A 24,567-nucleotide genomic window follows, 5' to 3' on the forward strand; every position below is an offset into this window, starting at 1 on the left:
GTACATAGACATTTTGTGCATTAAAAATAAGTATACATAATTTAAAATAAATTACATTACACAATTTACAAAATAATATTAACAAAAAAGTTCACAGACAGTTGCCTCCTTACTACAGTAAAATAAATATTCAGGTAGTTAAACTGACAAAAGTGTAACCACTTACAGTGATATAATTTAAAGAAAGAATGAGTATAAATGTAATAATATTATATTTTACAGCAATGGATACTGATCTCTTCAAAAATTCTGTGATAAAAGGAGCAGAAAAAGTACCAGAGAAGGAATCTAAATGTTAACTTAAAAAAAAAAAGCACAAACTATCCAGAAACCTTATTGAGGCTCAAAATTAGTTAATAAATAATTACGTAAAAGAAAAATTAACAACTACAAAACAGAACAATAAAACTTATAATCAGTTATATTCTAATTAAAGTAGGTTTTTGCCCACTGGCAAGTTGGCTTGGTTCCGATGTTTGCAAGTTTCTGGTCTGGTTTGACAGAGCAGAATAAAAATGCAAATTTAAATCTATTTGTTTAACATTTTTTAAATTCTTTTACTATTGCAAACATAAGCACTTCCCACTGTCTTTATTACATAAGGATGATTTTTATCACACTGCAAATATCTTTTTGATAAAAAAACAAAAAGAAATAAAAGAAAAAAAAAGCCACTTACTGGGTCCACACCTCAGTGTTAGAAGCCTGTGCCAGGACTTCTGAAGGCAGTGGGGTGGGGGTGAGGTGGCTATCATGAGGAGAGGAGAAGAGGGAGATTCTGTTCTCACACCCAAAGTAGACCCCGAATGCTCAAGTGTGCTCTGCAGGAATTCTTATAGACTTGTTCAGGGGCTGCTGGCTCCCTCCTTCCTCCGTGCAAGAGAACTGGACAGAATACATTCGAGCTGAACTTAAAAACATTACAAATATTGAGATTCCAGGATGTTTCTGCAAATCTATTCAGGTTTTAACTCCCCCTAGAATTAGGCCCTCCTTTTCATTCATTATGGATAGATACAGACATTTTCACTGTTGTGCAAAGTGGGGAGTGAACAAAGATTTTAGATGAAATTGGGAGAATAAGAGGATACTGGCTAATAACAATGTAAGTATAGAAATCGACATTTTCACACTGAAGATTTTCTATTCTTCTCTTGGCATGCCACCTGCACAACTCTTCTTTACTCTTTATTCATTGCTTTGATAAGGATAGTCCACTTAATTAAAAATGTTTACACTCTAATAGTTGTTTGTGTTTCAATAGGAAGCGTTAATAAATGTGCTTCACTCTTCCTTGTAAAACTCTGGGCGTGTTTAGTGGAAGGAGGTTTGGAAGGAAGTAGCCAAGGCTGTAACAACCAGTAGGAGAGTAAAGTTGGAGAGACTAGGCAGAGAGAAGCATCACACAGAACCAAGGATACAGAAGTAAGAGGAGGTAGGTGTGAGGGAATGCTGCCTCTTCCTCCAAAAGCAATGGCTTCATCTTGGAATATTCAGGAACCTAGTGATTCTGATTAAGCCACTGTGACAATTGTCGCCTCTTACAGCATGTTCTGACACTTAGAGTCCCTGTGGAGAAGGACTAAGCACACTCATAAAGGATCTATAGCCATGCGTTCCAAGCCAAGTGCCTCTCACAAAGCAAACTTTTCTTTTGGATGTCTTAGTAATCTATGCATACAAAAGCCATTGCTAATTTTAAGTGCCCAGCAGAGTGTCTTACATGAGATAACTCATTAAGTATGTCTTCTTATAAGTATTTTGTGCTTTATTTTATAAATGACATGCTTTAGCGTACTCCTTTTCAATTAGCTTAAGCTACACTCAAAAAGTTTTGAAATAGAGCTTATTTATAGTCAGTATATTGGATGGCACTGATTATAGGCAAATCAGTCCCTTTCAAGCAGCCATGCTGCTCCTTCTTGGAAAGTCCAACAAAATTATATAAATGCCTGCATTTGTCCTGTCTTTTAAAAATCAAGTAGAAAATCTCTCTTTTGTCCTTCCTTCCTTCCCTCCTTCCCTCTTTTCTTTCTTCCCTCCTTCTATCCTTCCTTCCTTCCTTCTTTCCCTCCCTACTTCCTCCCTCTTTACCTCTCTTTCTATTTCCCTCTCCTTTCATTTCTTCCCACAGAATTTTTTTGAAAGGCAAAGGGCTCAACAGACAAGTCTTTACTGTTTACCTCCTGAATTATTAGATGAACTAAGAGAATAAAATTCTGGTGAAATTCCAGTATTTATTTCCCTATAAACTCAATAAAGACATATATACATGAATATAATAATCATCTATTTTGTTCAAATTATCCAAATGGATACATTTTTCTTTCTACATTCCTAACATGAATCCATGCGATATCAATTTATCCTGATACTGAATATCCAATGTTTCTCCAATATTAATGTGGTGTTTCAAATAAAATTATTTGTTCATAAAAACCTTTCATCTTCACAATATTTTATAACTTTTGATTTCTTATTATATCCTATGTAGGAGAACACTGATTTGTCATTATAATTAATCACATTTTATAAAATACCTTAAGTGTAGTTCGTGTAAGGCAAAAAATTTTATCCCCTTTCTCAACATCATTAGGTGATGCCCATATTTAATCAGATTGTTATAGTATTACACCGAATCAGAGTAGATTATGTTTCAACTATTTTGGACAAACAGAGTTTATTTTATCCAAAGAGATTAACTTGAAGATTATTTGGAAGACCTCTAATGTGTGTGTGTGTGTGTGTGTGTGTGTGTGTAAACAATCACAGTTTTAGAATAACAACATTATTTTCTTTCCTCTTCATGTTTTACCTCAACTAAATCCTTGACTTAAAGTAAAGCTCATCCTTCTCTCTGCTCTCTTTAAAATGATATGTATCATCTAAAGCCTTACTTTTGGAACCAATAAGAAACACTTATCACGGTTTTTCATATTGAATTATATATAATGATTTTCATTTGGGGAATTACAACATTTTCTTAGTCAGAATTCTTCTGTAATCTTTGCAGGAAAAGCTGTTATAGCGGACAGCAGAGGGAGCTCAGACCCAGTCTATGAAGGTAACTACCTCATCACCCAAATCAGCAATGTAGACTTGTTTAAGATTAAAAACAAACAAAACAAAACAACAAAACCCAAAAGGTGTTTACTGTATTTAAAAGACTGGAAAGCATAATGGTCCCTTCCAGAGGCTATTTGTAGTAGTTACTGCCAGAAATGAGTGACTGTTGTTTTCATTTCACAGTTTAACTTCTTTTTTAAAAGAAGAAAGTAAGATAGATTCCACAGTGGCATTTCTCAGGCTATGCTAGTAAACATAGAACCATCTCCCCAACAATCACTAAGTAATGACTCTAAATTGTTACCTGTGAGATTAAGCCTGGTAGACAGAGAATAAACAACTGAGAACTAGAGATTGCATAATGTAGAACCAGCTCTGAAAACACACCTAGAGTGCAGGATGTGTATATATAGCCTGTTGGTTGTTTTGTGGAAAGGAAGTTCTATTGGAAAACAGTAATGATGTTCTTTTTCCTGACGAGTTTCTTCTCTGGCGACACTGCACAGTGGCAGTGTTGTGAGCTCAACTACAGACTTGACTGAAAACATTTCCTGTTTGATCTTTTGCTTAAAAGATTTGTGACCCTTGCTCTAGAGACTTAAGTAAGCTCTGGATGATATCATTCACTCCTCTTTCTTTTTAAATTTCAGGTTATAAAATCATACTTCTTTAGATTTCAGCCATGAGAACAGCAAAAGATCATGGCTATGAATACAGCCTACATGGCAGAATGTCAACCTCACGCCAAAAAAGCAAATCAAGAAGAAAGAAAAGCTAACACATAAGTTTGATTTTTTTTTTGTTAAAAAATCATTGATACATTATTTTCTCCATCTGCTCAAAATTACGAAGATAACCAGTCCTTTTTTCTTTTCTTTTCTTCTTCTTTTTTTAAACAAAGGTAACAAATATATAAATCTTATCTGAAACAGCCTTCCAAGAGCAACTGTAACCCCACCAGGGGATTCCACCTTTTGAAGGTTGGTGTGTTAGGGATTTCAACACTTGAATTCTTCCCGTGTTGTCAATTTTATAATGGCTGTAGTTGAGAAGGAAGAGTATAGACAGCAGATGTCATAGCAGATTCAATCCTGTTACCATCAAGACTGAACTAACTCTCTTCAAAATACAAACTCTTGCAAATGTCTCCACAGCACTCTTGGCACAGATATCTTCATCCCATATGAAAAGAGGCAGTTTCTATGGCAATACTGGTTAAGTGCCTATCATGCTGCACTAATATAGTGCGAAATGTGCCTTCCATACAGCAAAAAAGATGTTAGGCAACCAGTGTGAAATTAGGGAAAGTAGAAATGTATTAATACACGCTTATTTGTTTTCTAGACAGTAACCACTATAAAATCCCGAACTTGAGGATTCTGTCTTCTAAGATACTAGTACGTGTCCAGCATTCACACATTGGAGAGAGACAAGAGTAGTCTTTTAAAAGAGTTTGTTTCTGAAACGCAGGCCAATAAAAGCCACTATCAACCGTGAAGATGCTATATTGTTCAATGTATTTTCCCTCTAGTATAGGACTTACGTCATCTTCACTGTTAGAGGTTGATTATTAACAAGTATATAAGATGACATCATAATGTAACTCATTTGATCAAATATATGTATTGTTATGCTTAAGTGTAGAATTGTAAAGCCTTCATTATGAACTGTTCATGCTAGAAAGTTTTGTGGGTTAGTGTTGCAAGCAGTCTTGCATGTGGCTTCCCACTTGGCCAATTTCCTCACTGATTTTCAGAGATCGAAGTGTCTCTTTCTTCAATCGGTAGATTTCAAAAAAGATGATACAAAACTCTCAAGACACAACATGCATTCCACTGCATCTCTTAGGATTCTCAAGGTTGACTCTCTGTATGTCAGTGGTTTTGTCTTGAATATTCCCAGTGGGAGTAGAGTTTTCTCTTTTTTTCCCCCTTAATGATGGTGTTCATAACAGTTAAAGTTAATTTAATCAACACATTTCAATACTGATACTGTGGCCCCTGAATGGCTACTACGAAGGCAAAAGGCCAAGTCTGGTTGTTTCCAGGAATACTCCGTGTTACATGTCAGCATCTCCATCATAGGCTAAGGTTAAAGGTTTGAGGCGGTTATTTTGTCGTCTTTGGGGTTTCTTTGGCTTTTTGCTGTAGGAAATTCAGGAAAAAAAACGAAGAAAGAATGTCAGTATTTCATGTTAAATATTATTGTTTGAATAAAAAGCAAAACAAATTGGCTGATCTAAGTTGTCTCTTTTCTAGCCTGCCTTGTAGACTATGACTTTGTGATCTCTGAGTTTCACAGTTTCAAGAAACTGTGTTATAACTATTTTGTAAAAGCCAGATTATTCAATTTCCTGATTGATAACAATGCTATTTAGTACTAGGTATTTTGTTTATTAGAGGTCCGGTTGTTGGAAACCAATTCAGCTGATATTCTAAATATCACTTCCTTTTATACCTGGAGGTTTAAAAGTGTTTTATTCCCTGTTTATTTCCTCTTTCTTTCTCTCTTTCTCTCTCACCTTCTTTCTTTTTGAATTGAGTTCAAAATCAAAAGGACTACTACTAGGTTTCTTTGCTGTGAAAATTATTTAACAAATATTCAAAAATCAAAGTTTAGAAACTTCTAAAAATAATGCACATTTATTTAAAAATACATTAAAGTTTGTGGGGCAACTTGCAGTGGAACCAGTATTTATCCCTAGTGCATGAACTGGCTCTTTGGAGGCCATTCTCTTTGGTGGGATGCTTTACTCAGCCTAGAGACAGGAGGGGAGGGCCTTGGTCCTGCCTCTAGTAATGTGGCAGATTTTGTTGACTCTCCCTGGGAGGCCTTACCCTGTCTGAGGGATGGATGCTGGGTGGGGTGTGGAGAAGGTGGGGGGAGTGGGAGGACTGGAGGGAACTGGGATTGGTATGTAAAATAAGATTCTTTAGAAATAAGAAAACAATTATCATAACATCGTCCTCTAGGGAAAATTCAATGTAAAATATATATTACACACCATTCATGAAACGCAATATTCTATGTCATTTATTCATGAGAAAATTCTTGGGAAAAAATGACCTCGAACAGTTCTGACTCATTGCCACAATCTGAATGACTCAGACAAGGCAGGCAGAGTTCAGATTCTCTAATCTTAAAGTTTGTGTGAAGTTGGAAGAAATACAGCAAGTGCATTTCACACACTAGCCTGTTCCAGTGGTACTGGGAACTGAAAGGGTTTTTTTTTTTTTTTTTTTGAAATAACAATGTTATCTACCCTTCTAGATTTAGAAACCTTTACTCACTCACCAAGCTAGATAAATCATGGAGACGACAAAGACGAACAGCACAAATGCCCCTGCTGCGACACCGTAAACCCAGGTCTTTAGTCTCCCATCTGAGAAGAACAGATATTAATATTGGTGTACATTAGTCTGGAACATATAGGACAGGTTTGAATATGACCCCTGATCATTCACATGTGATCACGGGTTCAAGACTTACATTGAAGTCTTTCCTAGTACAGGCGCCACTAATGGAAAGCAGCTACTAGGGGTTAGGCAGCACCGCATTCAAGGGAAGTAGCAATGAAAACAGTCAAAAAATGACCAATTGTGTTTACGTTCAGGTGCGGAGTTCATGCTGAAATTTTTTATATGAAATCTTATCTCAGATTCATTATGTGCATTGTTCTACCCACTTATGCTTTGACTTTTTCCACCTATATCAGGAATGGTGTATTATATTAAAAAGATATAAACAGTGCAGCTTTTAAGAAATTCATAAACCTAGAGTAGATGCCAGCAGGTATTTGACCATTTGTTGTGGTTTCAACTGCTTTGTACCAGATGAAGCTTAACAATTAACTTATTTGTTTTGCAAATACAATTTTATCTATTCAGTACTTATACTGTATGTAACGATAATAGAATTGGCAGAAATAATGACACAGAGTAACAAGCAAAGGATGTTTAAATGTGTCTTTGCTAACTATTTGATATTTGCAATCACTTGAGACAGGCACAACTTTAGTTCAGTTTTTGGGCTTATTGTCCTTGAAGTCTTAGGCTCTGAGTAAACTTCAAATGTCCATTGCTAGGGATGATATTGTCTAACTTAATTTGATGCAGATATTGTAGGCAATAGGTATGTACAAGTGTGTACTCAACACTCAAATCACAATATGATATGAGTATGAAAATTACACGTGGACAAAAGTGACTCTGCGGAGATTTAGCCAATACTCACAATGAATCAAATGCTATTTAGTACTAGGTATTTTGTTTATTAGAGGTCCGGTTGTTGGAAACCAATTCAGCTGATATTCTAAATATCACTTCCTTTTATACCTGGAGGTTTAAAAGTGTTTTATTCCCTGTTTATTTCCTCTTTCTTTCTCTCTTTCTCTCTCACCTTCTTTCTTTTTGAATTGAGTTCAAAATCAAAAGGACTACTACTAGGTTTCTTTGCTGTGAAAATTATTTAACAAATATTCAAAAATCAAAGGGTGTATTTTTTTCAGAATATGTGCCTCTTTACTATTTTGACATGTTCATCTTGGGGAAATTATTAAACAAAATGAAAAGGATATTTTTTATTTAAATTGAGCAAAGTGATCTCATTTGTGGATATCTGCTTTGATCTTAATTAAGGTCAAAATTGCTAAGTGGTAATTTGTTCCCCTAGCTAGGAGAGGAGAATTTCCAACATTTTAACAGATAAATCAGCTTTTCAAAACTCAATTGTGTTTTCAGCTAAGAATCTAATAAAAGTAGTGATTATATGGATAAAGGTAATCAACCAGGTATTTAAAACACCTTAAAAATTCAATATTGGTTTTCTAATAATGGGAATACTTTTACTTAACAAATCATCAATAGAGGTATGCTAGTTACACAAGTTTTTCCCTTCATTTCTCATGTTTCTAATGAAATAATAAAGTTGATTATGTCTTACTTTGCATGGGTGTTCTTTAGGTGAGAGAGAAAGAGAATCCATGTTGCTTATGGAGTGCTAGTAGGGCACTTTTTGAACCTGGAGATAGGTGTGTACTGTCTATTCCAGTTAGAGAAAATATATAAAGTAGAGCATAACACTTTTTCAAGCCTGCAAGCTTGTTCCTGTGCAGATCAAGTCCATTCCTGGATATACTAAGAGCATACATTGTAATATGACAATGGTTTGGTCCATGTCCAAGTGTGATCATCCCATCAGGAAGGGAAGGATCTAACCCTGTCTCTGTATATTTGCACTAGTAAGGATTCTGAGGGATTGGCAAACATTAACGTTTGGAAGGTTACTTCCATCCGAGCACCCTGTGACATGGGACTGCATTTGTCTTGGTCTTTGTGAAGGTTCACACCACAAACTGTATGTTTAAACCGAAAACTCCAAATGCCTTTGTAGTCTTATTTGTCCTTGTTGTAATTGAAAACAAATTTTTCCTCAATATTTTCATTACTATATTGAATATACAATATTCAATGTGTATTTATTATACTTATAACTTTAGGACTGGGCTTTTGATAAATAATATCAACACTAATTTTTTTCTGAGAAAAGTAATTTCAATTCTACACATTTGCAGCATGGGTTCTTCTTTCAATAGGAAAATAAAATTACATAAAGACAACTGCAATGTTAAAATGAGTAAATGGGCTAAGAAATAATCATTTATTTGAAAATCCTTGGTTGTTAAAAAATGCTGTAGCATTGTTACTGGTATAATGTGTAAGTAAAGAATTTTGTGTTCTTCACCTGGCCCAAATGGCTGTAGAAACCAGGTCCTGCCCCGTCCTGTTGGGTTAGTGGAGGGTTGGGTTGGGTGAACTGCCCGGCTGGTTTTGACATCGCCTCTTTTGTCCTCCACAGTGGGAATCACCACCACTGGGATAAGTGTACATTGCTCCAGGGTGCTGTTGGAGGACATGACTTCGGTGTACCCTTCTTCACAGCGACACACCTTCATCTGCAGAACAGGGAAGTTTACACTACACACTGGACATGATCTAGGAAAGTATCACTAAGCATATTCAGAAAAGGAGTATTAGGAAGCATTTTCAAGAGGACTGACGACATGCAACATCTGCCTTAGCTACCTTAACCCAGCCTACTCATGATACTGTGCCCCATCATTCTAAAGGTAAATAAAAGGAGTGCACTGAGAGTTGTTCATATAGTTTAAAAAAATGCTTCCAAGTGAATGGTTCCAGCCTTAAATCATGGCAATCCGGGGCAGGGGAGGCATTGTACCAGAGACAGTGGGTGACAGTTGTTGGAGAAGGCTTGTCCATTTTAATGAATGTGCACATACCTCACTACAGTATGAGTGGGGTTGACTACAGGGTGGGTTACAAGACCTGTCGGCATCAGGCTGGCTCACCACCAAGCAGCCCCCTGCAGAACAGAAAATCATATTTTAACAAATGACTCCTCTTGCTGTAATAAACACATACACTCTTTTAGATTTGTCTTGGAAGTCTGAAACACTTTGGAAGTTACAAGAAGCTCTGGACTTCTGAAATGGCTGGCTAACCTCCGTCACTTTCATTAGTAACTTGGGACCTTTATACCCAGATGATAGTGTTGTGGCTTGTGTTTTGCAAGCATCCAAGACACATTGCCAAGAGGCTTATTTTGTAGCTGCTATTTTTGAAACACCAGTTTCATATAACCTATTTCTGATAATAGTCAGAAAAAATAGGTCACATAATCTGTTTCCTCAACCCAGGACCAGCAATTGAAAAGCAAAATATTTTAATTTTATTTTATTACTAAATACTTTTATTGACTACTCAGAATGATAGTTTTCACATCCCTTAAAGTAACTCTTCAATTTATTTGATCATTACACAAAAATGCTTATTAGAATGCATATCTGTTTTTAAGGAAAATTACTGTTCTTGTAGCTAATTCCAGATACTTGTGGTTTCTGGAAAGAAGACCAATGTAACCAGCAAGTCTTTTGCTTGTGCTATTTTCCAATTTGCCATTGAAATTAATTTTCCTAGTTTAATTCTCACATACAATACAAATTGTGCATTGCCTGTTATTGCATTTTAAATACGGAACTGTTGTCTGAAGATACAATATTGGTGATATAGGTGTGACCCATAGTTTCGAATTGTACTTACTCAGTTGAACAAAACTTTAGCCAAACAAATGATTTTTTTCATTTATGGAGCTCATAGTATTTTGGATCAATCAAAGGTTCCCATCATCAATTCTTTGTTTTTCCTTTAATCTTATAAATTCTTTTAAAAAAGTTTTTATTAATTAATTCTTTCATATTAAAATGCATATAATAATGCAAAACAAAAGCTATCACAACAAAAGCAGTTAGTCATTGTAAGGCACACATGGCTTAATGACCATACTGTCAATTGCCAAACACAAGAAGAGAAAGAACAGCAGTTCCATGACGTCCTTACAGTGATAATCTGTATATTACAGCAACTGATCCACAGAGATAATGTACTTACACCTGTTTTCATAGGGAACATCATCTAAACGGTGGAAGAAGAATGCATCTAGAGGTTATCGTAAATAATTCCACATTGGCTTCTTGGTAACAGAGAAAAATAATTGTATACATACTTTCATGTATTAAAATAAATTAAAATGTGACATACTGATGAATCATTAAATTTTGACTTAATTTTGATTTGGGAAATAGTCTCAGTTTCATTAGAGAAACAATAGAGTCAGAAGAAAAAGCAAGCAAATATGATTTGCTTCTATATTTGAAAAAAAGCAACCTTAGGAATCATTTAAAGAATGACGTATATTTCCTTCCATGACCTGAGCTTAAAGAATGACCTATATTCCCTTTCAGGACCTGAGCAAAGTGAATAGCACCTGGGATACTTGCTTTGGAATGGCTATTCTTCCTTGTCTGTGCTTTTTTATCCCCCATTTCTTTTACAGTGGAATTCTGGTTCATTGTTTTCATTTCCCAAATAATACTGTTCAGACAGCAAAGAGCTTCCTGGTGGGAATGTTTTCTATTATATATTATATGTCCACTGGGAGATGCTATTATCAAAGGCTTTTTGATGGAGTTTTTATTCACAAAAATTCCGTCTTCATAAGAATGTAGTTTTGCATTCTGTTCTGGCTTTTATAGGGAATAAATAAGTAATTAGGTTTCAATAAACCTGGGTCCCTTGAAATTCGATATAAAAATTGATGTTTTCCAAGAAGCACATTGATCCTGGCTGAATCCTTTGATCTCACTGTATATATGAAAGATAAATCGCAGTGGACTTACTCAGGGTCAACTTGATGCATACTACTTTGTTTTTCTTGCAGAAGAGTTGAAACAAGAGCCCCCAGTCAGCAGGTGTCCTGGGCAGCTGACAGTCAACATTCCTCCTGCCTCTGATATGGAAATCCCTAATAACTAAATTATTTTAAGATGATAATAAAGGGATAACATTTTAAGTTTGTGTTTATGTGCCTGAAGTTGAGATTCTGTTTCAGACCTTGATTTTTTTTCCATGAAATTTGCAGGCTATTCAATATAGATTCATCTTGAAGTCTTTCCTTTATGTTTAGAATGGGCCCTTGACTTTACTGAGCTCATACAAAGAACTTGTATATTAAAGAATTCCATTGGGGATATCTTTCAAAAATCTTCTTTTGATTTTCTTCTTTGGAAGTATAATAATAGTTTGTGATGGGAACATAGCAAATGTTCCTCTCAGATGCCCTGGGTTTGATTTTACTGGTAAATTTTTCTTATTAATCACCAAAATGTCTTTATAATAGATTTGATAATTTAGGTATATTATGTTTATATGTGTATTCTACCTTGGCCTGTACCATTTTCAAAGCACACAAGCAGAAATAGTGAAAGGCATATTATTTTCTTTTCATATAGTAAGTTGTTAATGTCTAAAATCTCTAGGGAAAAGCAGGAAATCACTTATATTCATTTATTAGTGCTAAGTAGTATTTCAGTGAAATATAGTCTAATGTCTAAGGTGACAGATAAGAGAGAACTTGAAAATGTGGTTCAGGCCTTTACTCCCAGTACTCGGGAGGTAGAGGCAAATGGATCTCTGAGTTCAAGGCCAGCCTGGTCTACAAGAGCTAGTTTCCTCCAGGACAGGCTCAAAAGCTAGAGAAACCCTGTCTTGAAAAAAAAAAAAGACGAGAGAGAGAGAGAGAGAGAGAGAGAGAGAGAGAGAGAGAGAGGAGAGAGAACTCGAGATATTTTAAAATAAAATAATTGTCGTTGGTCACCACACATGTACAACACAAATTTCTTGATTCCAACAGTGTGTTAACAATTCAGTGTCCTTCAGCAGTCAACTACACATGTGTTACAGGAGTAAATGCAGAAAGTCAAGATACCTGTCACGTTTACGCCATCTGACCTTTGACACCAGACTGTGCGAGAGGAGCCCTTCCAAGCGCTGGCCATCCACTTATACTCGTAGCACTGCCCGTCTGTAGGCACAGAGCAAGCACTGATGTTGCATTACTCGGGACCACCGTGAGAGAGGGTTATCAACGCATGCGTGAACGAATGAAAGGGGACAGGAAGTCTGCTGCTGGGCTTCCTGAATGTTGCAAAACAAGTTTGATAAAACTGCAGCTGTCAACCTAAGTCCCCACTGATGTTCCAACGTATCTTTTATGCTGCTACTTTATGCCAGACACTGGATACTTCTAAAGTTTTAGCTCATTTTTATTTTTTTATACACTGAAATAAGGAACACAGAGACAAATCAGAGAATAACTAACTGTAGAATATATTCAATTATTTATCATGTAATTCTAACAAACATTACCATTTAGCCATACTGGCTTTATTTTTCATTTGTTTGCTCATCAATAAAAAGAGTTAAGAACTTAGTATTCCCTAACATCATTTCTTGACCCTACTCCTAATTTCCCAGCCACACCACATCACTCTGAGGTAAATATACAGCTTTCTACATCATTTTTACTTTTTACTATAAATATACTTATATGCATATTTTATTCAACATTACTTAATAAAATTAATACTTTATTCAAATTAACATTTACTCAGTATTATGGATTCGCACAAATTATGATTTATATATAATTCAGGACCTTATTTGTCATTGTTACAGATGAACTATCTCAATGTGATTTTAATGCAGCTCTAGTCAATTTATTTTAACTGCCACATGGAGTTGCATTGTATCAGGTTTTATAATTTATTTGTTTTCTTTGGTCATGTTATTTTAAATTAGTGCCATTAACATGCCCTGTTGGTCAGCCTGAAGCAAGTATATTGGTGCTTTAAAAATATAACTATCTAGAAAGGAAATCTCTGATATAACTGCAGACAGCTGATACTTTGCTAAATATTGTTTATATTTGGCACTACATAGCGAATACCCAATGGTAGCTATGACTCTATTGCTCTCTCTACACAAAGGAAGTAACACATTTAATTTATTTTTAATCAGTCTTGGCTGTATAAAAATCTATCTTATCATAATAAATTAAGTTATTGATAAATAAAATTATCAAACAGTTTTAAGAATGTTTTGGATTTCTTCTGGTAAAAATGGCTTATTGCTATTTCAGCCATTTTATTTCTTATTGACACCCATGTCTTTACTCACTGAAATAAGGGAGTTATTAATTTTAAATAGTGATCATTAATGTATGCATCAGGAATCCCAGACTGTCTTGATGTTCCCCAACAAGAGTGTGTAGCTCAGTTCCATGTTTAGCTACCTATATGCCTGGTGTAAGGCTTGATTTGCAAGCAGTTCTGTCTGTGCTTAGAGTTGGTCATAAGAAAAGGCACTAAAATCTCCTGTCCTTTTCTCATAATTTTTGTTTTCAAAATATTTCTTGGTTCTTTTTGTATTTAATTCCCCCAGAATTAACCTTAGTATCCACTTCTCAGATTCCCTTAATAGCCTTTTCAAATTGCATGGAATTAGGTAAATACGTGTAAAATTCACATTGTAGCACTGAAGCTACTATGCATGAAATGGTCTATTGCACCAGTACTTTAGTCCTTTATTCATTTCAGCTCAGAGTTTATGGTTTTCCCACACATTTTTGTTAGACTTAGGTACAGCTTTTTTCCTAGTGAAAACTTTATCATTGAGTTTTCCTTACAAATAAAACTAATTATTTCAGTGTTAGTTTAAAATCATGCTTCCAAGTTTACCTCTTACTTTCAAGTACTTATATATTTAAGTAAATTATTATGAACATTTTACCCAATTTTAGTGTAGAGATTTTGATTGTACATGGGCTCACAGTCACATTTTATACTATATTAAATGTGAATATGAATCTAATATGTTGGAATTTGTAGTAGTTAATAAATCCATGGCATACCGTTTCTGTTAGTGTTGATAGATTAATGACAACCTAACTTGTTTTCATTTAGATATTTATGTTTATTAGTAAAACTTCTTTTTTCTATGTGTAATAATGGAAAATTTTCTTTTTTCATTACCTATTTGCTTTGAAGTAGTCATTTTGTTCCTTTGTCATATAAAACATGCTATCATTTCTGTTGGCTATTTATTCTGCTTTATTCAATTTTTATTTATTAATATAGGCTACATACTACTTACCTTTTCTGACCTTTAAAATTTAATTAAAATATATTTATTGCATTTTTACTATCCCTCTCCTTCATCCAAAATCTCTCCCTTTCCCTTTTTCCCACTCCTCAAATTGTTGTTTTTTTTTCTTGAGTTTTTATTGTTATATAGATACTTCCTCTTAAAAAATAAAATTTCTTGCCAGATGGTAGTGGCATACACCTTTATTCCCAGCAATTGGGAGGCAGAGACAGGTGGATCTCTGTGAGTTTGAGGCCGGGCTTGTCTACAAAGCAAGTTCCAGGACAGGCTCCAAAAGCTACAGAGAAACCCTGTCTTGAAAAAACAAAAATAAATAAGTGAAAAATTAACATTTCTTGATTTGAATACGCAGCTTACTTTTGCTCTTCCCCCCATATGTGACCATATAAGGCCCTTAGTTCTCCTGTAAACACTTATTTCCTTACTAAGAGCTAGCAGGTAACAATCTGTCTGACTTTCAGGTTTTGCTTGTGTGTGTAGGAGAGGATGTCTTTTTCTATTTTGCTATTGATTTCTAATTTTACTTCACGGCATTTAAGATTAACAATTCATTCCTTTGATCTGGGATCTATTTAATTAATTGCAAACCTCAAGCTTCTGTATTTCTTTGCCTACTTGGTCCTAGAAATTGAGGATATTTTATGTGGTTGGTAAATTTAGTAAGATTATATTGACAAACACACACACACGACATATATAATTATATATAATGACATATAAATGACATATATATAATTATATATATGACACACATATATTATACATGTATATATGTACACATATTCATATATATATATAATTCTTAGGTTAAGTCATTAATCCATTACTTTCATCCTAAGTGTTCTCAGTATCTTAGTTCTCTTCCTCCAGTATTTAAACATAAGGTGATATTTTCTTTCATATTTGCTATTTATTGCTTGTCATATTTCTTTTTAAATTGTTTTTATTGAGCTATGTATTTTTCTCCATTCCCCTCCCTTCCTCCCCCTTCCCTTCTACCCTTACCCATGATTTTTATGTTCCCAATTTACTCAGGAGATCTTGTCTTTTTCTACTTCAACTGTAGTAGATACTAGGGTCCTTTCTGTTGTTTCTGGATTCTGTCAGTATTTTATTGTGTATCTTTGCATCAATGTTCATGAGTGATATTGGTCTGTAATTCTCTTTCTTAGTAATGTTTTTGTGTGGTTCAGGTATCAGGTTAATTGTAGTCTCGTAAAAAGAGTTTGGCAATGTTCTTTCTGTTTCTATTGTGTAGAAAAAAATTGAGGAGTTCTTTAAAAATTTTGTAGAATTCTGTTCTGAAACCATCTGGTCCTGGGCTTCTTTGGGTTAGGATACTTTTGATGACTGTTTCTATTTCTTTAGCAGTTATAGGTCTACTTATTTTGCTTATCTGGTCTCAATTTAACTTTGATAAATGATATTTATGCAGAAAGTTGTTTCTTTTAAGTTTTCCAATTGTGTGGAGTATAGGTTTTCAAAATATGACCTGATGATTCTCTGAATGTCCTTCATATCTGTTGTATGTCCCCCTTTTCATTTCTGATTTTGTTAATTTGGATACTCTCTCCTTGCCTTTTGGTTGGCTTGGATAAAGTTCTGTCTGTTTTGTTGATTTTCTCAAAGAAACTATTCTTTGTCTCATTTAATCTTTGTATTGTTTTTTTTGTTTCTATTTTGTTGATTTCAGCTCTTATGTTGATTATTTTCTGCCATCTAGCCCTCCTGAGTGAGTTTGTTTCTTTATGTTCTAGAGTTTTCAGGTGTTCTGTTAGCTAACTAGTGTGGGATTTTTCCTGCATCTTCATGTAGGAATGTAGTGCTATGAAATTTCCTCTTAACAATGCTTTCATTGTTCCCCATAAATTTGGATATTTTGTGTGGTCATTTTCATTGAATTTTAGGAGGTCTTTAATTTCTTTCTTATTTCCTCCTTGACCCATTGGTGAATCAGGTGAGCATTGTTTAATTTCCATGTGTTTGTGGGGTTCTGAAATTGGTATTGCTTTTGAATTCTAAGCCATATTGATTCATAAGATACATGGGGTTATTGTGATTTTTGCATCTATTGAGGTTTGTTACTTAGTATGTGGTCATTTTTGAGAAGGTTCCATGAGGTGCTGAGAAAAAAATATATTATTTTATGTTTGGATGAAAAGTTCTGTAGATATCTGTTAAGTCTAGTTGAGTCATAATATCTGTTAGTTCTCTTATTTCTCTGTTAAGTTTCTGTCTGATAGACCTGTCCAGTGGTGAGAGTGGGGTGTTGAAGTTTCCCACTATTAGTGTCCACTAATATGAGATTTACATTTTAGTTGTGTTTCTTTTACTTATGAGGGTGCCCTTGTATTTGATGCATAGTTGTTCAGTATTGACATTTCCTCTTGATGGACTTTTCCTGTGACGAGTATAAAATGTCCTTCTTTGTCTTTTTTGATTGATTTTGGTTTTAAGTCTATTTTCTTAGATATGAGGATAGCTATACCTTTTTGTTTCTTAGGTCCGTTTGATTGGAAATTTTTTTACCAACCCTTTACTCTGAGGCAGTGTCTATCTTTGAGATTGAGGTATGTTTCTTGTATGCAGCAGAATGATGGATTCTTTTTTATTATCCAGTCTGCTAGCCTGTGTCTTTTTGTAGGTTAATTGAATTCATTAATATTAAGGGATATTAATGACCAGTGATTGCTAGTTCCTGTTATTTTAGTTTTCATTGTTAGTGATATCATTGTGTGTGTTTTTCCCTTCTTTGGGATTTGCTGCAGTAAGATCACCTATTGTCTGTGTTTTTGTGGATGTAGCCAACTTCCTTGAGTTAGAGTTTTCCTTCTAGTATTTTGTATAGGGCTGGGTTTGTAGCTAAGTGTTGGTTGAATATTGTTCTGTCATAGAATATCTTGTTTTGTCCATTTATGGTGATTGAAAGTTTTGTTGGGTATAGTAGTCTGGGCTGGCATCCAAGATCTCTTAATGTCTGCATAACGCTTGACCAGGACCTTCTGGCTTTCATTGTTTCCATTGAGAAGTCAGGTGTAATCCTGATAGGTCCTCCTTCATATGTTACTTGGCCTTTTTATTTTGCAGCTCTTAATATTCTTTATTTATTCTGTATGTTTAGTGTTTTGATTATTATGTGACAAGGGACTTTTTTTGACCCATTCTATTTGGTGTTCTGTAAACTTTTTGTATTGTCATAGGCATATCTTTATATTTTCTGTGCTTTTGAGTTAGATTTCTCCTTTTCCTATCCCTATTATTCTTAGGTTTGGCCTTTTCATGGTGTCCCATATATCCTGGATATTTTGTGTTTGTGTTAAGCCTTTGATAGATTTAATGTTTCCTTTGACTTATGAGTCTATTTCCTCTATTGTATCTTCAGCGCTTGAGATTCTCTCTTCCATCTCTTGTATTCTGCTGTTTATGCTCGCAGTTGTGGTTTCTGATTGTTTTCCCATATTTTCTGTTTCCAGAATTCCCTCAGTTTGTGTTTTCTTTATTGTTTCTATTTCAGTTTTCATGTCTTGAATTGTTTCTATTATCTGCTTGATTGCTTTTTCTTGGTTTACTTCAAAGAATTTGTTGATTTCTTCCAATTTTTCTCTTTTCTTCCCTTTCTTTGAGGGATTTTTAAATTTCCTCTTTAAGGGCCTTAAGCATTCTCCTAAAGTTATTATTTAGGTCATTTTCTTCTGCTTCATCTATATTGGGCTGTTAAAGTCTTGTTATTTTAGTGTCACTGGTTTTTGTTGGTGTCATGTTGTGCTTTGTGGTGTTGAGTGTTCTTACCTTGTCTACCCATCTTTCCCTCTGATTGGTGTAGTTGGGGCTGTACCCCTGGGGATCAATCTTCCAGGTGCCAGTGGATCCAAGGCTTGGATGGTTGCCCCTTGTAGTTCAGTCAGGGCCATGGTACCAGTCACCTCAGAGGTCACTTGGTGTTTTCATTAGACACTCCTGGCAGGCTGTGCAATCCTGGGGGTGATTTGGGCCTGCTCACATGGAGGATGCTTGTTTGGGCTTGCTCCTGCTGAGGTCGCTGGCAAGGGCTGGTTCTTGCAGATGTCCATGGCTTGGGCCTGGTTCCAAGGAGGTCTCTGTCTTGGCCCTGATCTCTTGGTGGTTGCTCTCTTGTACTTGCTCCTGTGGAGGTCGCTTGCTCAGGCTTACCCTGGAAGAGGTTGCTGTCTCAAGCGTGTTCCCTGGCTGGGCCTGGTGTCACAGAATTCTCTGGCTTGGGCTTGCTCTCTTGGTGGTCGCTCCCTCGAACCTGCTCCTGAGGAGGTTGCTTGCTGGTGCCTACTTGCTTGGATGTGCCTGGCTCAGCCCTGCTCACAGCCCTGCTCCCATGGAGGTCCCTGACTTGGGTTGGCACCTGAAAAACCTCTGGCTCAGGCCTTCTCTCTCAGCTGTTGCTCCCTCATACCTGCTTCTCTGGAGGTTGCTTCCTTGTACCTGCTCCTGCAGAGGTCACTGGTTGGAACCTGCTCTAGTGGATGTCACTCTGTAGTCACATATCTTAAACATTATAGAACAAAATCTAAGAATCTGAGCCTTACATTCTCCACTAGATACAAAGTCTTTTGTTGTTCTCAAGATGTCGCCATAGTCCAAACACTAACATTGTAATGCACTGAGGGTCTGGATACCGACTGTTACTGAGTGTCCTGCAAATATTGAAGGACTTCGTCTGTATATGCAATCCATGCATAGACACCTGAACATGTATTCATATAATGCTCTATGTCCAATTATTGTGAATTTAAAATTGCTACTTCTTACCAATGAATTGATCTATTAGCTTCTTAGACTATGTTAAAGGTCTAATTTTGCTATGGTTTTGTAGTGTTTAATTTTGCAATTTGTTTTCATTTGTTACATTTGTTACACAAATGAAAAATACTAGATTTGTGTTTGATCACAGATTTTATTAATATATAATCAGTTTTTCCTAATTATCTTAGGTTTCTGTAATTTATAAAACTAGGAAATATTTTTACAACATTCCACATTTTAAATCAGAATATCCCCCCACCCCGTGTGTGTGTGTGTGTGTGTGTGTGTGTGTGTGTGTGTGCATATAGAGCCTAGAGGCAAGTATCTGAACACTATAGTACCATCTTGGTTGTTGGTCATCCACACAGAATCTGTCTTTTGTTGCTGTTGAATATACTAGGCTAGGTAGCTCTCAAGCTATTGGAGATTCTTCCGTTTCTGCCTCTAATCTTTGAGGATTCATACTCACATCTTCATACTTGCGTGGCAAGCACTTTACCTATTGAAGCACATTCTTGGGCCCTAGGAATATTACTTTTAATTTAATTCTCAAATGAATAGAATTCATGAATTGAAGCACTCACCATCACATGACTTGGTTTCTAACATCTGCTCTGGGCATAGATGTTGATTTTCCAGTTCCTGTATAATCACAGCTCTGGATCGGACCTGTATTCCACCAAAACCAAGATCCTCACCATTCACACAGGTCAGCTGACACAGACTCCATGAAGACCAGTCATTCAAATAACAGTCACCTGTAAGAAACAGGTTGGTAATTTATAGCCCCAGGGAACAGTGTTGCAGATACTTATTTTGATTCCAACAGTGCTAGGCCATGTTTGTAAGTATGCTAATTATACATGACATTTATGATATTTGAATATACAATAAATATCATTTTATATGTACTCAATATGCTATTTGGAGAGATGGGGTGATCTCTGTGTGACTTAATGTTATAAAACGTAAGCTATGACTTGAAGGAGTTTTCCCACCATGGTAATTTCCTTAAAAATGGATAATACTTGTCTAAAACCTAACATGATGTTTGTTACTATTGTCAAAGGAGCTAGTACAACCTAATAATACCTAGAACTTGCCTCTAGATATTCATAAATTTGAGTGAGCTATAAGTTCAAGGTGCAATAATCAGTGATTAAATAATATTTTTTTCTTCCCAGATGCATCTAGCCGAGGCAAGCTGCTGAGAAGTTGACACAGTGGAAATTAGACTGGCAGTTTCTTCTAGTCTACATCTCCAATCAACTGCACCCCCTTTGGAGAAAATGCATAGTATCTGCAAAAGGCCAAGTACCATAAATGCACAGCAAGTTTCCACAGTCTGATTAGGTATCTATGCAATCAACATCTAATCAAGAACAGACCATTCCCAGAACCTCAGAAATCCCCAACCATGTTATTCTTGAAATCATATCCTATATACCATATATACTTTTTTACCTTTGCCATTTTCCACTCAGTCATGTTTGTACGATCTCTTATGCATTTAAATGTTCTAATTTGAAACTCCTGTGACTATTGAAGTAGAAGCTTGTGCTGAACATATGTGTTATATGTGTGATTTTCTTGAGCATATGCATAGGAATAGAATTACATGATGGATCCATGTATCCAATATCTTTTACGATTTTGAGAACAGGCAAGGAGAGAGGGAGAGAAGGGTAGAGTTGGGGATATAAACAGAGGAGGATAGGGAGAAAGAGAGTGAGGGGGACTGAGCATGAGAGGGAGAGAGAGAGAGAAAGAATAGAAGCTGAGTGGGTTCAGAGAGAGGTGGCGGTGGTAGATCTGGGAGCAGTTGTGGGGAAGGGGTAATATGATTAAAATATATTGTATGACATTCCGAAGAAATTAAGAAAATCTTATTTAAAATCTTGCACATTTTGAAAATGCCAAGAAAAAAGCAACTAGGAAAAGAATTTATGAAAATTGTAGGAATGATTGCATCTCTGAGATGTCACATTTTGGGTTACCCAGTGTTTACCAGGAAAACCTGGTATGGGTAAAAATAAAATAGAATAAAGATTAGAATATGAATTAGGAAAAAAACAGTTTTCATCTTTGAAGGGTGTGGCATAAATTTATTACCCCAATGGGCTTAGTGAAATTATACAAGTGTGTTTAGCACTAGGAGTGTTCTGCTCTCAGATTGCTATTACATCTTGACATGGATATTTCAAGATGATGACTAGGTAATGAATGGACCACAGCAGAATAGAATTAGTGGATTTCTCTGCATTCCATGACAATATCAAATAAAGATACATTTAGAGATTAAGCCTACTCATACAAAAGAGAGATGGATGTTTCACTCAGTTTCTTGTCGCTTTGGGAAAGTTATACATTCATATTCTACTCTTTAAAGCTGACTGTGTCAAATTTGTCTAGCTTTCAAGATATACAGCAGAGGGTTGGGGATACAGCTCAGGATATTAGAGACCCCATTCCCTGCAGCAATGCAGTGGTTCCCTGACTCACAGAGTTAGTACAGGTTTTACTGAATAAGATTGTTGATGTTCTTCATTTGGACTATATACATAACCTCTTCTTGACTCTGTTACTAGGATGATGTATCTAAAATATCTAGAATATGAATGGTGTTCTGTTGTTACCTGGACAGGGCTGGGTGCAGGTTTCCTCCAGAACTATCTGCTTATTACCATCTACGATGAGCTCAATATCAGTGCAGAATTCTTCATCCACCGCTTTGCTGAAATCATCAGTTGAGCCGTCAGTCACCACACAAGAAATATTCCGTGTCCTGGTTCCTTCTCCACACTGGGCATCCTGGAATGGAGGGAGAAACAGCTAATTAGAAAAAGAAAAATAATTCATTAGAGAGCTCACGGCTTGTAGTCAGTTTTGCATCACCAATTTGATTTATGAATAGCTAAAGAAGCATTGCAAACCCCTGGGAAGAAGTCTTATAGGGCACAAGCTATAAAGCACACGTGGAACAATTTATTTGCTTCCTAGACAAAGACAGGCAAATAAATTTTCATTAAAATGAATCAGTCTCCAAATGATTTTAAAAGTACAGGACAGGGGGTGCTTGCTATCAAAACTAATTAAAGGACTGGGTATTTGCAAAACCACTAAAATGTTTATGAGGGAACTGATCATCTCTAATTCAAAATAATTCTAGAACCAAGACTTAGCAGATAAAGAATGCTGGCATCCACATAGCTTCCTGAGATTTGATACCTGAACTTGGCATGGAGACCACTGGCCATATTGCCAACAATAGCATGGTTTCACTGGGCAAGGCTTGGACTGTTCCATGAGGGAAGGGCAAGGTCTCCCATCACCTTGAAAGGGCTGGGTCACTGTTCGTCTTCTAAACATTTTTCCTTTAAAAATATAAAATGATACAACTTCAGTGTGTCGTCATAATTGTACAAGTAGATGGATATATTATTGGGAGATAGTATCATATGTATCTTCCTTGAGGGGACCTCAGAGAGTCTTACCTGTGTTTACAAGGAAGAGACCTTTCTGTAGCTCAGTTGATATCATTTAGAGCAACAGAGATATTTTCTTTTGTGTGGCTTGATCACTAGCTTAATGTTAATTGCATTACAAACCAACCTGTGAGTCCGCATGTTTGAGAACATTCTGACCATGGCGACCAATCCGAAAGCTGACAGTTCAAAGGGCATTCCACCATGCAGGAAGTGTTCATTTGCCAGTTCTTCTCCAGGCCAAGCTGAAAGAGCAGAGGTAGATCTGTTTGTATAGGCAGGGAGACAGGACCTTGAGAGCTGTCAGTGGAAAAAGGAATGACAAGAGAGGAAAAAAGTAGAAGAGGAAAGAACAGAAGAGAGCATAGATAGCAGTGGAGACGTGGAGACAAGAGGGAAGAAGAGGAGACTGGAGAAAGGCAGAGGGGATGAGAGAAAAGGAGCAAAGGTAGCTGCCTGGTATAGGGGAAAGTCACCAGAATGACAATGTTCCTAAATATTAAGATTACAGTCAACCAAAAAAAGTAACAGCCAAGGACAGAAAGTGAATTCAGGGGCATACTGATTCTATACAACTAGCTATGTACTATCTAACATTTTCCCAGGGAACTCCTACAGTTGATAAACCCCTTCGGTAATGTGACAGAATACAAGATCAACTCAAAAAAATCAGTAGCCCTCCTATATATAAATGTTAAAAAAGCTGAGAAAGAAATCAGAGAAACCTTAACATTCACAATAGCCACAAATAACATAAAATATCTTGGGGTAACACTAACAAAAGAAGTGAAAGACCTGTTCGACAAGAACTTTAAGTCTTTGAAGAAAGAAATTGATGAAGATATCAGATTATGGAAAGATCTCCCATGTTCTTGGATAGGTAGGATCAACATAATAAAAATAGTAATCCTACCAAAAGCAATCTACAGATACAATGCAATCCCCATAAAAATCCTAACACAATTCTTCACAGATCTTGAAAGAACAATACTCAACTTCATATGGAAAAATGAAAGACCCAGGATAGCCAAAACAACCCTGTACAATAAAGGAGCTTTCAGAGGCATCGCCATCCCCAACATCAAGCTCTATTATAGAGCTACAGTAATAAAGACAGCTTGGTATTGGCATAAAAACAGACAGGTTGGCCAATGTAATTGAATTAAAGATCTGGATATTAATCCACACAGCTATGAACACCTGATTTTTGATAAAGAAGCTAAAATAATACAATAGAAAAAAGAAAACATCTTCAACAAATGGTGCTGTCATAACTGGATGTCAGCATGAAGAAGAATGCAAATAGATCCATACATATCCCCACACACATAACTTTTTCCATAAGTAATGAAAAAATAGAATTAATCTAAAAATTAGTTGCAAGTTCTTAAGTGAAAAATAAAGAAGTATAGATGAAACGGCTTTGAAATATTTCAAAACTCAAAATATCGCCAAAATACAGACCTATAATTTTATCTTCTTGGTGTTATTTATCTTTTATGTAGACACATTAAGCTGAATAACCAAATGGCTTTAAAGACAAACGGCCACTTAAAACCAAAGATAGAATGCACTGAAAAAAAAAAAACATAGACCAATTTGGGAGCTGGAGTGTAGCTCAGTGACAGAGCATAGGGCTATTATCCTGAAGGCTCTGAATT

The 24,567-nt window shown here is 35.8% G+C and overlaps 1 protein-coding gene across 1 annotated transcript in view; it reads right to left on the reverse strand.

The window, feature by feature from the left end:
• Positions 1-453: 453 nt before the first annotated feature.
• Thsd7a (thrombospondin type 1 domain containing 7A) overlaps positions 454-24,567 on the reverse strand; it is a 401,309-nt gene continuing 377,195 nt past the window's right edge. The window contains exons 20-28 of the mRNA XM_041675563.1: positions 23,034-23,151; positions 22,650-22,795; positions 22,058-22,232; positions 20,006-20,179; positions 12,409-12,504; positions 9,365-9,447; positions 8,809-9,019; positions 6,361-6,448; positions 454-5,210 (exon numbers count right to left, since the gene is read on the reverse strand). Coding sequence (XP_041531497.1) covers positions 5,126-5,210; positions 6,361-6,448; positions 8,809-9,019; positions 9,365-9,447; positions 12,409-12,504; positions 20,006-20,179; positions 22,058-22,232; positions 22,650-22,795; positions 23,034-23,151 — 1,176 coding nt within the window. The 3' untranslated portion in view covers positions 454-5,125. The remainder of the gene's footprint in view (positions 5,211-6,360; positions 6,449-8,808; positions 9,020-9,364; positions 9,448-12,408; positions 12,505-20,005; positions 20,180-22,057; positions 22,233-22,649; positions 22,796-23,033; positions 23,152-24,567) is intronic.

Source organism: Microtus oregoni, unplaced genomic scaffold (genome assembly GCF_018167655.1).
Source record: "Microtus oregoni isolate MIOR12 unplaced genomic scaffold, Mior012 000026F_ref0000081, whole genome shotgun sequence".
NCBI lineage: Eukaryota > Metazoa > Chordata > Mammalia > Rodentia > Cricetidae > Microtus > Microtus oregoni.